This window comes from Canis aureus, chromosome 10, assembly GCF_053574225.1.
Source record: "Canis aureus isolate CA01 chromosome 10, VMU_Caureus_v.1.0, whole genome shotgun sequence".
NCBI classification, from domain to species: Eukaryota; Metazoa; Chordata; class Mammalia; order Carnivora; family Canidae; genus Canis; species Canis aureus.
The window spans coordinates 52,545,351-52,559,417 of NC_135620.1; the positions used below are offsets into that span (position 1 = coordinate 52,545,351).

At 41.5% G+C, this 14,067-nt stretch overlaps 1 protein-coding gene across 2 annotated transcripts in view; it reads right to left on the bottom strand.

Moving 5' to 3' along the window:
• Positions 1–1,268: 1,268 nt before the first annotated feature.
• DCAF12 (DDB1 and CUL4 associated factor 12) overlaps positions 1,269–14,067 on the bottom strand; it is a 34,665-nt gene continuing 21,866 nt past the window's right edge. For both annotated transcript variants that reach the window (XM_077912320.1, XM_077912319.1), the window contains exons 5-9: positions 9,215–9,408; positions 7,902–7,967; positions 6,145–6,307; positions 3,926–4,104; positions 1,269–3,407 (exon numbers count right to left, since the gene is read on the bottom strand). In XM_077912320.1, the coding sequence (XP_077768446.1) occupies positions 3,249–3,407; positions 3,926–4,104; positions 6,145–6,307; positions 7,902–7,967; positions 9,215–9,408 (761 nt within the window). In that variant the 3' untranslated portion in view covers positions 1,269–3,248. The remainder of the gene's footprint in view (positions 3,408–3,925; positions 4,105–6,144; positions 6,308–7,901; positions 7,968–9,214; positions 9,409–14,067) is intronic.

A 14,067-nucleotide genomic window follows, 5' to 3' on the forward strand; every position in this document is an offset into this window, starting at 1 on the left:
AAAAAAATAAAACAAATGCTGAAAGCCAGATTAATACTAATCAACTCTTGGATTGGCAAGGGCAAGGAACCCAGAGGATAAATTAGTTTCCAAAGCCTTCTGCAAAATAACCCAAAATATGATGGGAGGAGCCAGTAGACCATTTGGGATGACGAATGTGGCCTGAGGGAGAACAAGGAAATTCTTTCATGGCCTGGGAATAGGGACTGCTGGCAGGAAAGGGAGGGACCCTATAAAGTCCACAAAGCTTTTCTGTGAGATACATACTTTGCTGCAAAGTCTGGCTGGAAAACAGGAGCAGGGCCAAGATTCCATGGAGGCCAGCGGCCTAGGCCAGGTTCCCCCCATATCCCGTCACCTTCCTCTGAGCATGTTTTATGAACACGAGTCCTATAGTAACCAAATCTTGAGGTTGGGAAGTAAAGAAGCATGTCTTTGTTTAAATTTGCATTTCCCAGAAAGAATTTGACCATGGTGCATTTTGCAAACACCCATCAGATTAGGTATTCTAAAAACCTCATTTTGGTAAAGGCTCTTCTCTTAGGAAGCCCTCTCAATTACTTCAACCAACTCACTTTCCCCTTCCTGTTTTGTGGCCTCTGATCATACAGGTAGTTACCTCTATCAATCATCCTCAACTAGTCAGTTTCTAAGGCAGGTGCAAAGGGCAGCTGTATCTCACTTGCCTAAAAAGGAACAAGTACCATGTGACAGAGGAATATAGTGCCTTGCCTGGCTCTGTGGCCCAGCCCTCATAGGCCTCCCAGAATTGGCTATGAGGAAGGTGGTATGATTCAGCAGTCTTCCTGTCTCTCAGCTATGGCCTCAAACAAGCCCTGGAAAGAGCATCGCTCCCTATGGTCACGGTTTCCTTCACAAATATATATATTTAACTATTTTATGGGGCACCTGGGTGACTCAGGCCATGATCCCAGTGTCCTGGGATGGAGCCCCACCTCTGGCTCCCTGCTTGATGGGGAGCCTGCTTCTCCCTCTCCCTCTGCCACTCCTCAGGTTTGTACTCTTGCTCTCAAAATCCTTTAAAATTTTTTATTTATTTGAGAGAGTGAGAGAGCATGAGCAGAGGAGAAGGAGCAAGCAGGTCTTAAGAGTTTGTATGTTTGCACCTGATCAGTTTCTAATTTTCAGGGAACTCTTGTGTTCCTCTTCTGCTCCAAGAATCCTAGCCGCCCCAAGGTAACCTTCCAACCAGTCATTTGGGGCCCTTTTCCTGCTGCTTCTTGGCTATACATACTCAGTCAAACCACTTTGCAACTGGAATAATATTTATTTTTTTTACTTGGCAAAAAGTCAAGTGCTACATTTTTAAAAACAAAATTTCAAACAAACATATTACCCATCACAGAAGAGGGTCTGGCAACAGTACAAAACATCCTACTTAAGATCTTTTTTTTAAATATACAAGTTGGTTTAAAATGATAGAAGTTCTGTGAGAACTAAGAAATCTACAGCCTGTAGTTTAATAATAGAAAAAAAATTAAGACAATTAAAAGATCTAAGTATCCAGCATTTTACTTAATTCCCTGTTTATAGCACCTATTTATCTAGGTTAGAAGATGAGAATTCTAGAACCTGTGGTGTGCACCTGATGTATCACCAAGATAGGGTAGACTTGCTGTCTCCCTTCCCCACCAGCCCCCATTACCAAGGAGAAGGCACTCTTTTTTTCAATCTCCCCAATGAGACCCAGAGCAGAGGGGGATAACTGGGAGAGCAAATTAGAAACTAGAGTGCAGGAATAAATAAGACTTTTCCTTTCCCCAGGATGGACTGTTGACAGAAGAAGAGTATGTGCTTAGAATGGAGGAGGAATTTGTGGGTGGGAACAGCTGCTATCTGCAACATGATGCGTAAAAAGCAAGGAATAACTGGACATCATGGTCAGTTGCCTGCAAGTTTCAAAACTTCAGACTAAACACAGTTCAAGGGAGGAACAAATTACTAGTCACATCGATGTTTTTACATGCACAACGTTGCTGGCTATAGGCCACCCACCACCATCCCAGGGCTGAGCCAACAGAGTGGGAGAGGTGGCTTCAACTCCAGCCCCACTGTAATAAAAAAAATGAACATTCCACACATGAAGCACTCACTACACACAGATAAACCCTCTGCTTACCCCCACCCTCCTGGGCTGAACCCAATTTAGAAAAGCAAAGCAAAACCTATTGGGGAGATTAGAAGAAAGGCAAAGGAGAAGTTTCTCTCCAAAACCAAGGGGACTGAGTATGTGAATCTTACTTAGCAAACTTAAGGCCCCCTGCTCCAGGCCCCTGAGATACCAGATCAGGTCTTGTTTGAGGGAAGGTAAAGGAAGGCTGGGATAGGGATTATCTTTACCAAATTCTACCAAGCCTTCTGCAGCCTCCAGAACTGCATCTGGATGTAGACCCTGATGTTTTAGGGGAGTGGCCACTGGCTAAGCAGATGGGAAGTTAAAGTGGAAATGACACACAGAAGTATTCTCACCTGGGAACACAAAGTTGGGAAGTTAGGTAGGGAACGGATCACTCTGGAGTCCTGGTGTGAGTGTCACCAGGAAGCCTGCAATCTAACTCAAAGGGTTTTCCTGGTGGTGATTGTTTTTTTCTGTTTTTACTTCCTATTATCAGTGCTGTTAGACTTTAAAAAACAAGTAAAGACTAGTCCCAAAGCTGACTCTGTGAATAAAGTTGTCTTTTTTTTATAAATATTTTAATTACAAGTAATTCTTACTCCAGGTAATTTCAGTGACACACAGTATTTGCAGGCACACAAGTTCTTTCTTTCTCACACACACAAACACACACAAACACACAGCCCCCAAACTTTCACAGAAAGTCTGACAGCGACCACATAATTATAAAGGAGCCCTACCTCTCAAGAGTGAAGTAAGGGTGAGAATGACTACGCCAGCCTAAAGAAGTGAGAGGGGAGAGTGTGTGTCACTTAAAGAAAAAATACAAATAAGAATTAACAATGTTTGGTTGAGAAGCCAGAAAGAAAAAAAGACAGTAAAATTCTGATTACCGAAAGCAAAAAAAGGAAAAAAAAAAAACCCCCAACGATAAAAAACACTTCAGATATCTGTACAGAGCTTCCTGTCAAGTGCCTAAATCATAGGCAAACTCTCATGTTCCCACTAAAATGAGGGCCTCACACAATTGGAAGAAAATAGAAAAAAAAATCAAGAAAACTAAGGATTGAAATTAGTGTAAATCTCTGCATTTTGGGAGAATTAGTTGTCATTAACTCCAGAGTCCAGCATAGTTTCCATGAAGCCCTGAAGGGAGGGGGCCTCCTGCCACAAAGAGTTTCGTTCCGGACGAGTCGTAGCAGTGGGTGTAAACAGCATTGGGGAAGAAATCAATGTCCGAAAAGTAATTCCTCCAGGTTTCATCATGATTCTATGGGAAGAATAAGAGACTCTGTTAGTACCTCTAGGCCATGGGGCAGAAAAGGGGGTAGGAAGGGACAGGAATGCCTTCTGGTCTTAAGAGGAGAGGGTCCTGCATCTAATCTGATGTCAAGAGACTCTGACTGGTACTCATAGGAATTGGAGCCTCATTTTTCCAAATGAACATTAGGGAGGAACTGAGCAGGCTGAAGAACTGCTATATAAACCTAAGGTCTCAGGAAAGCTAGAACCACTCTTTAGTAATTCAATGGCAGCCACAGTGGGAGGGGGAGGGGGTTCCTTCTCCTTCCTGCTCTATTATCACCTACAGTCAACTAGTGTGTCTTAACTGAGCCTCAGTTTTCCCATGGATATGTAGACACAGAGCAAAATCAAGGGAAAGTGCCTTTCTCTGCTCTAAGGAGTATGTGAGAAGCTGGTGTATCAGTGGGGGTGGGAGTAGGTGGGCAGACTGAACATAATTTTTCTTCTCTGTTCAGTAACTGTGTCAGGCAGGGGCTTACTCACCAGCCAGCCTTTGCCAGTGGTTAGTTTCAGATTCTCCCCTGCAAGTCTGGGCTTGGACCCATAACAAGCTGAGAGCCTCTCTTCCAGGAATCTCTGAGCTCGGATGTCATAGAACAGCAGGGAGCCCTGCCCTGTGCCCACAGTGATGATGTGCTCATAAAAGCTCACTGACCGGATCCCTGAGAGAGAGAAAAATAAAGGGCAATGAATAGGGGAAGAGTACACATTGATGGTCTGCTACCTGAATTTCTCTGGCACTGAACTCACATGGCACCTCGATCTACCAGACAGTGCTTTTCCCAGGGATATACAGCACAGATAGCTCATGTGAAAGCTTGAGAACCCTGGTCTCACAATGCCCATTCATACACTAAAAGGAACCCTCCCATAAGCCTTAGGGAAGTGCCAGAAGCCTGATGAGGTCTAAGATGCCTTTGGCCTAAGACCTTAAAAGTGTGCCCAAACCTCCCTGGCCCCCTACTCTTTTTTTTTTTTTTTTTAATGGCCCCCTACTCTTGACTCATCATGGAGGCATCTTTCATAACTCTAAACTCTCCCTAAGTGTATTTCCAACTTGTACTGAAACAGTAACCTGCATTATTTACAAATCATTATATTAATAAGGACTTTTTCCTATCTGACCTAAAATTACTACCACAGCACTGCAAGAGGTCTTTTATCTGGTATTGCATCTGTGGATAAGTAAGGGTATGGGATACAAGATGTCTCTTGGCATATAAGAGGTGCTCAGTAATACCTGTGGAATCAGTATTTCCTTATTAGGCATGATAGCTACTCCTGTAATAGTAACCAAAATCTCTTTAAGCCCCCCCCCCTTTTTTAAAGATTTTATATTTAGAGGCGTGCCTCGATAGCTCAGTTGGTTAAGTGTTGGATTCTTGATCTTAGCTCAGGTCCTGAGCTCAGGGATCTAAGTTCAGGCCCTGCGTTGGGCTCCACACACAAATACATATTTTTTTAATTTAATTTTTAATTTTTTAAGATTTCTTTTTTTTTTTTAATTTTTAAAGTAATCTATCTAATGTGGAGCTCAAAATCACAAGACAAGAATCACATGCTACACTGACTGAGCCAGCCAGGTGCCCCTCTTAAAGCTTTTCATTGCAGACATTATTCCATCCAAGCCTATTTATTCTTCCCCTTACAACTCTCACTACACACATTATTCTTTCTGCTCTGAAACATGAGTGTCTTCACTATAATCGAAAACAAACCCCCAAAACAAAAGTCACTTTTGTGTTATTTGCATGAAAATAAACACTACTTGAGAGAGGCTAAATTGTAATCCATATTGTGCTTTTTAGACTCCAAGATAATGTATCCACATTTTTGCACAAGAAGGGGAACAGAGAGATGAAGAAAATACACTGTTAATCTGAATGATCTCAGTTCTAGTGCATGGCTGTTCTTCCACCAACCTGTGTGATTTGAGCATGTTACTTAACTGCTCTGGGTTTCAGTCTCCTCATCTATAAAATAGGATTAACACTAACCTTACCTTTTCCTACCTGCTTCCTATGGGGTTCTGGGTAAGATGAAATAAGATGGCAGATAAAGGTACTTTGAAATCTTATAGTACAAACATAAGTCTTTTTATTCCTTGATAATGAAAGAGTGCTCTTGGAGAAAATATGTTATAAAAGATGGGAGGTTGAAGCTGAATTCACCCAGTGGTCAGAACAGTATTTTCTTTAGCTTTATACTGAGGTATAATTGACAAACAATATACTGTACATATTTAAAGTATACAATTTTAAGTTTTAACATATATATAAACCCATGACACTACACTACAATCAAAGTAACGAATATACCCATCATTCTCAAGTTTCCTCATGCTCTTGGTAAACTCCTCATTGCACATCATCCTTTAGCATAAAATGAATTTTATAGTTCAGACAGGGCACCAGTAAAAAACTACCACAGGGAAGTCAAGATCTGTGAAAAGAATATGAAAACCATCAAAATCCTGACTACTGGGTTTCCACTAACAGTTTCTGCGGCCACAAATTTGCCTGTGGTGCTTGAAGCTCTGTTGCCATTTGCAGATTTTTAATTAACCTCCCTTCTTATGGCACTAAACACCTTCACCAAGTTCCATAAATATCACTACACTTGTTTTGAAACCAACATAGAAACTAAAATCAAAGCCCACTTGCAATGCAGCTATAAGCCTCAGGGGCATATGGGACTCTTACCACTGCCTCGCTCCCTGGAGCAAACAGATTTGACATTGTATGATGGCTGCCGTGGATCCAGGAAGGAGACATGAGCTTGGGAGCCCACTGCATATACTGACCATTCACTACCATAGGCCAGGCACACATTCTCACGGCAATATGGTAGTTTGGTGGACAGGAGCTGAAACAGAGAAAGGAGTGATGCACCCATAGCACTACCAGAGAGAATACCATAGGGCAAGGTTCTTAGATGCCCAATTCTGTGGGCTTCCTTCATACACAAGCCACACAAAGTCAGAGACAAAAAGACAAGCCCTGATTAAGGAAATAAAGCCCTGTTCTACTACTAAGTAAATAAGAAAAGAGAGGGTGATTATAGTAAGTAATAAGATCTCAATACTGAAGAGGACTGATTAGGAAAAAAGATTAAACTGAAATTAAATAATCAGAAACAGAAAGGCCTACATCGGCAGGTTATTTCCAAGGATAATCCCAGGGCAGAAAGCTAAGGTCACACTCTTGTTCTCTGCCATGACCCTCTCTGCTACCACCCTCCTCACTGATTTTCTGGCTATTCTCAGCCTAGCTCCCCAGTTGTACAGGAATTGTACACTACAAAAAACACACCCATGAAACTGGCTCAACCTCAGCTAATATCACTCAGCCTTAATCCTGGATCCTTGTCATTCAGCCAATCTTCAGTGAATGCCTACCGCATGTAAGGCAGGCATGAAGCAAGGTCAGTGGAGCTCAAAGGCTGCTATGACATGAATGAGTCATAATTCCTGGAACTCTGCTTCCTCTTGGGAGAGTCTATCATAGAAGTAATAAGCAGTAAAAGCCTCTGGGACAAAAAGGGGAACCCAGAGGTAGGTCTGACTTTATGCAAAAATTGCTTGTAAGGATTGTAAATATTCTCATTACCTATTATTTCAGAGATTGTTTATCTTAGTTTAATTGATTTTTAGTTGCCAGTCATTTCTTTTCTTTTCTTTTTTTTTTTTTTTTGATTTGCCAGTCATTTCTAACCTTTAGGTTCTCCTGCCCTTACAACATGCCAAATGGTCAATAATCCATAAGCAAATACTATTAATTTATCTATCTAATCTATCTAATTAATTAATTGATTTGACAGAGAGCAAGAATAAGCAGAGGGAGTGGCAAACAGAGGGAGAGGAGAAGCAGGCTCCCCAAGAGTAGGGAGCCCAATGAGGGACTCAATCCCAGGACTCTGAGATCATGACTTGAGCCAAAGGCAAACGCTTAACCGACTGAGCCACCCAGGCATCTCCATAAGCAGATACTTAAAAGCCTTGACTAGAGGACTGCTAGTTAAAGGAGTCTCTCAGTAAGTCTTTTGCAATGTGAAAAAATGTCCCCCTCTGATCTCTTGAAAAGTCTTGAGAGGCAAGTCAGACTCAGGGTTCCATGCACTGTGCAGTAACATGCCCAGTGGAAACCAGTGGTTTATTATTTATTTTTATTTATTTTAAAGACTTTATTTACTTACTTATTATTATTTATTCATGAGAGACACAGAGAGGCAGAGACATAGGCAGAGGGAGAAACAGGTTCCCTGAGGGAAGCCTGATACAGGACCTGATCCTAGGACCCTGGATCATGACCTGAGCCGACCACAGATGCTCAACCACTGAGCCCCCCAGGTGCCCTGAAACTGGTGTTTTAGACAAGAACAAAAAGGCTCAGGAAGAATGAAAGTATTTTAACCAAAAGGTGAATTTTTAGGTAAAATCACTGAGTCATGTTCATCACACCTTAGACAGTGTATTTTCAGCCTTCCAGAGATGGAAATAACCATCCAGAGATACTGCTCCCAGTTCCTACAAGAGCAATGAAAAACAGGTTATATTTCAATAGCTAGCAACTAATATATGGTAATAAGCAGGGGAAGACCCTGAAGGTTGGGGTCCTCCCATTCTTCATTCTTAACCCATGATGATTCCAGGAGGGGAGCCAGGGATTGTCAGCCCATCATCTTACTCTAAAATGTAGCTGGACAGCTAATTATTATTAAACCATTATTATTCTTTAAAAATTTTTATTTATTTATTTATTTATTTATTTATTTTATTTATTTATTTATTCGTGAGAGAGGGAGGAGGAGGAAGAGAGAGAGAGAGAGAGAGAGAGAGGCAGAGACACAGGTAGAGGGAGAAGCAGATTCCCTGCAGGGAACCTGACATGGGACTCGATCTTGGGACCCCACGATCTCGGGACCCCAGGATCATATCCCAGGCCAAAGGCAGGCGCTAAACCACTGAGCCACCCAGGGATCCCCTTATTAAACCATATTAAATCAAGGTTGCTTCTTGGGAGAACTCAAGCAGGAAGCCAGGTTCTAGCAGTAATGTAAACACCCATGGTTCAAAAAGCTCTTACTATGCAATCATTCCCATGACATCCCATTGGATAGTTACAGTAGAGCACACATATGAAGGACAGTTTCATAAATCGCAGTTTGAGAGTTCTATGAGTGGAGGATCTAAATCTATCTCTAAGGAATAATTGTGGCCATGAGATAGGAGACTAAGGCAACTACCCTATAAATCGTGGCCTGATTCAGATTTTGGGAGCTTTTCTCTTCTTTGAGGTCTGAGTCTCCATCCCAATATTCTACTTAATACACCTAGTTTCAGATATGACCCAATGATTAGGTTAAGATCTGCTGGCAGTGTTGAGAAGAGGCAGTGAAGAATAAAAAGAAACAATACCAAAGCGAAAAAGCAATCATTTTTGGAGGGATTTATGAAAATCACACCCAAAATAGAGCACCAGCAAAGGCATGTGCAAATGAGAGATAGTAAAAAACAGGTGGCTCTGAGGTAACTCTGAGAGGCTGACCCACAAATACAGACCCTCCAGAGAAATACTGCACAACTCAACGCAAGGGCTGGGTTTCACAATCTCAGTTATAATTTCTCACCAGCAACCCTCAGCCTTCAATCTTCCATGGGCTCAGAACTAAACTATGTAGCAAGAACTGACTTGGGAAGAGAAGCAAAGTGCCAAGATATAAGCCAAGAAGTTGAAGCAAGAGAAACAGCCTTCCTCTTTGGCGACCTCATACCTTGTTCTTGTTGTTGAAGGCCAAAGCCCGGACCTTGCAGTTGTCAGGGTTTGTGTCCTCCTTGGGAATGTCCTTTAAGGCCTTGTGAGTGATGTGAGCATACACAGGGACCCGTGATACATTGTGCCTTGCATCACTTTTGGTCAACACATCGTCTGTCACCTCCCAGAGTCCCATAGAGCCATCCCGTGAGCCTACAGGGCAAGGAGAGACCACAGATGTCAGACATACCCAACTCTCCATGGGACAGTCCTACAGAAACCAAGATGTACTTTTTTAGTCTAGCTCTTTGTGCACTATCCTCATATGTGCTGAACTTGGTCAGGTGCCCCACTACAAAAAGAACAATATATATTAATAGCTACGTCAAGAGGATGATTCAACTAAAATGTAGGAGTTAAATGTAACATTTAATCTTTGGTGAGATTTTTTTAATTTAAATTTTAAGATTTTATTTATTCATGAGAGACACACAGAGAGAGAGAGAGAGAGAGAGAGAGAGAGGCAGAGACACAGGCAGAGGGAGAAGCAGGCTCCATGCAGGGAGCACGATGTGGCACTCAATCAAGGAACTCTGGGATCACACCCTAAGCCAAAGGCAGACACTCAACTGCTGAGCCACCCAGGAGTCTCAGTGATATTTTTTTTTAAAAGAGAGCATTATATAGTTTGACAATGCTCAGTAATTTTCCAAGTCAAATGCTTAGATCACTTGGGCATGCATGCACAGGTGATGTTTGCTGGGCAGTAGCATTGGGGAACCTCTACCTTAAATCAGTGGTGCTTAATCTTTTTTGACTCTTACATGCCTCTAAGAGACCTAGGAATGTTAAAGACTCCTTTATCTAGAAAAATACACAAAACACCACATTGTACAATTTCAGGGAGGTTCATGAACCTCTTGAAGGCTTTCCATGGACCCACAGGGACCATAATTCCCATGTTTGGGGCACCTGGCTGGCTCAGTTGGTACAGCATGCCACTCTTGATCTCAGGGTCATGAGTTCAAGCCCCATGTTGGGCTCCAGGCTGGGCACGGAGCCTACTTAAAAATAAACATAACACTTTTTTTAAAATTGAAAAAATCCTTTCTAGTAAAGTTATTTGACAACTCTCCTTTAGACTAAAACTTTCCTTTTTTAAATTTTTTAAAAAAAATTTTATTTATTTATGATAGTCACAGAGAGAGAGAGAGAGAGAGAGAGGCAGAGACACAGGCAGAGGGAGAAGCAGGCTCCATGCACCGGGAGCCCAACGTGGGATTCGATCCTGGGTCTCCAGGATCGTGCCCTGGGCCAAAGGCAGGCGCCAAACTGCTGCGCCACCCAGGGATCCCTCTCCTTTAGACTAAAAGGTACCCTTTCCACATTGCAAATCTCCTGAATGCTTCATAATAAAAATTATCTAACTTGAGAGAAATATCATCTAATTTGTTGGCTTCATAAGGCTTATGGGCAGAGATTCAAAGCAGAGGTTTTATTACATGTGAAATCTAGAAAAGGCCAGAGAGAAGGACACATCTGGAGATAGAACTATGCATGGTTTATTATGCAAATTAAAAAAAGTAAAACTATACAAGTTTTATTGTGAAAAATTCAAGCACACTGAAATACTGAGTTTTATTTTATTTTTTTAAATACTGAGTTTTATAATGAACTGTTCAATTACAAGTATAGTCTACCATCAACATTTTATTATACCTGGTATATTTATCTATATATTCATCCCTTTGTATGATCCCATTTTAACCAAATAAAAAGATATGCACTGAATAATGACTGTTAAGATATATTTTAAAATATTAACAGTAGTTGTCCCTGGATAGAGAGATTGATAATTCTTACTGCCTTTTTAATCCATATTAAAACATTTCTTATGATAAACACATATTTCTTTAATAAGGAAAAAATTATTTAAAGAACGAGTTTGGCAGCATCATGAGGACTCGATTGGAGAAGGGGTGCCTAGGTGGCTCAGTCAGTTAAGCATCTGTCTTTGGTGCAGGTTCTCAATCCCAGGATTCTAGGATTCTGGGATTGAGCCCTGCATTGGGTTCCCTGCTTAGTGGTAAGCATGCTTTCCCCCCCTCCCTCTGCCTGCCACTGCCACTGTTTGTGCTCTATCTCCATGTCTAATAAATAAAATCTTAAAAAACAAAAAAGATTGGATTGGAGAAGACAAGAACAGAAGCAGAGAAAAAATATGGAAGGATATTAGGGGTTATTCAAGATATAGATGATAAGTACACCAGCAGAGTAGAAAAGAAATTGTAGGGCATCCCTGGGTGGCTCAGCAGTTTAGCGCGCCTGCCTTCAGCCCAGGGCGTGATCCTAGAGTCCCAGGATTGAGTCCCACATCAGGCTCCCTGCATGGAGCCTGCTTCTCCCTCTGCCTGTGTCTGCCTCTCTGTGTGTCTCATGAATAAATAAAATCTTTAAGAAAAAAAAAGAAATTGTATCTAAGATGGTTGTTTTAATTACTAAAGTATAGGTAACATACAATGTTTATAAGAGATATTTTAGAAAACAGTATCAACATGGCTTGGTAATCTAAGGAGATAGGATCCTAAGAGGCATCTTAGTTTTCTGACCATGCACCTGTGTGGAAGGTAGAAGCATTCAGAAATATATGCCAATGGGGGAGAGGGTCTTGGAAGAAAAATGATGAGTATGAATATACTGAGTCTGAGGTAGAATATTCAGGGGTTGGTACTCATCATTAAGTATAACATTAACATCAGTTAACAAGTATTGAGCATTTTCTTTTTTTTAGGGGGAGGAGGGGCAGAGAGAAAATCATAAGCAGGCTCCACGCTCAGCACAGGGCCCAACATGAGGCTCAATCTCACAACCCCGAGTTCATGACCCGAGACAAAATCAAGAGCTGGACATTTGGGCACCTAGGTGGTTCAGTGGTTGAACATCTGCCTTTGGCTCAGGTCATGATGCTGGGGTCTGAGATGGAGTCCTGCATCAGGCTACCAGCAGGGAGCCTGCTTCTCTGCTTCTCTCTCTGCCTATGTTTCGGCCACCGTCTCTGTGTGTCTCGTGAATAAATAAAATCTTTAAAAAAAAAAAAAAAAAAAAAAATTTTAACTGACTGAGCCACCCAGGCGCCCCTAAGCATTAAGCATTTTCAATACAGCAGCCACTATGCATTATTTCATTTAATCTTCTCAGTGAAACTCTGAAGTATCCATGTTACAGATGAAGAAAATCAAGTCTTAAAAAGCTTAGGGTAACTTGCCCAAGTGATGTTAATGTTCAGACTTAATGATGAGTACCAACCCCTGAACATTCTCAGTGATAAGTGGTTGGATGAGGATTCAAACTCAAACCTCTAATATCAAAGCCCATGTTCTGGGATACCTGGGTGGCGCAGCGGTTTGGCGCCTGCCTTTGGCCCAGGGCACGATCCTGGAGACCCAGGATCGAATCCCACATCGGGCTCCCGGTGTATGGGGCCTGCTTCTCCCTCTGCCTATGTCTCTGCCTCTCTCTCTCTGTGACTATCATAAATTAAAAAAAAAAAAAAAAATTATTAAGAAAAAAAGCCCATGTTCTTAAAATCTGCTAAACTGTTCAGAAAATGTAGATGTGGTTAAAATAAAAAAGAAAATGTAGACATGGGAGTTATCAGCCTGAAAACACAGATCTTGGTAGGGTATCTGAAAGAAGATGGGAGGCTCCCAAAGCAAGCCAAATCCTTGCTCCCAACAATCACATTTAGTACAGGTTACTGTCATAGAAGCAATCCCTATTATATAAAGGTGACAAGACTACCCTTAAGCAGCTCTCACTCTTTGGGGAGACAAATGACAGGGAATCCAAAAGCTTCTGAACCCCTTCTGGGTAATTCTGACCTGTGATTATGTTTGTTCATTAAATTTATTTTCCCTCTTGGCTGCTTTCTACTGCCCTGCAAATAATTGAAAGAAGAAATATTTATATTCCCTTAGCTTTATTAGTTCTTTTATTTAAATTTTGTTAGTTGACATACAGTGCAATATCGGTTGGAGTAGATGTTGGTTTTTAAGTTTCATTTATTTAAGTAATCTCTACACCCAATGTGGGGCTTGAACTCATGGCACCAAGTTCAGAGTCAGATGCTCTTCTAAGTGAGCCAGCCAGGGGCCACTGTTAGGAGCAGTTCTAAGCACAGGCTTTGAAATCACATGTGGATTCAGATCCTGATTCCACCTGTTACTATTTGTGTGGCCTCTGCTAAGTTATTATAACCTCTCAGAATTTAAATTTTCTGATTTGAGAAATGAGGCTAGGGGATCCCTGGGTGGCTCAGCGGTTTCGCGCCTGCCTTTGGCCTGGGGTGCGATCCTGGAGACCCGGGATCGAATCCCATGTCGGGCTCCCAGCATGGAGCCTGCTTCTCCCTCTGCCTGTGTCTCTGCCTCTCTTTCTCTCTATGTCTATCATAAATAAATAAAAATACATCTTAAAAAAGAGAAATGAGGCTAATAATGCTAATCTTTTAGTACTGTTCTGAGGATTGTATGAAATAACACGTGAGGCATTCAATTTAGTTACTATTATGATTATTTTGATTTGGGAATCTAGACCTGGGGAATTGTATTGTGTATCTCTAGGTTACCCTCTCTACACTCATTTCCATTTTTTTTTTCTGATGTCTACCATTGGGAAAGAAATCCCCTCAATCCTACACAGCTTTTATCAACAAAAAACACACTATATAGCTGTACAGAAAATAACTACTCCTAATATTGCACATCAACTATTCCAAAACACTTTCACAACATTGTCAAAATGAAGCCCCACAAAAACATTGAGGTTAACACACTGTCACACATACTTTTGGGAAGAAGGCTGAGTGAATAA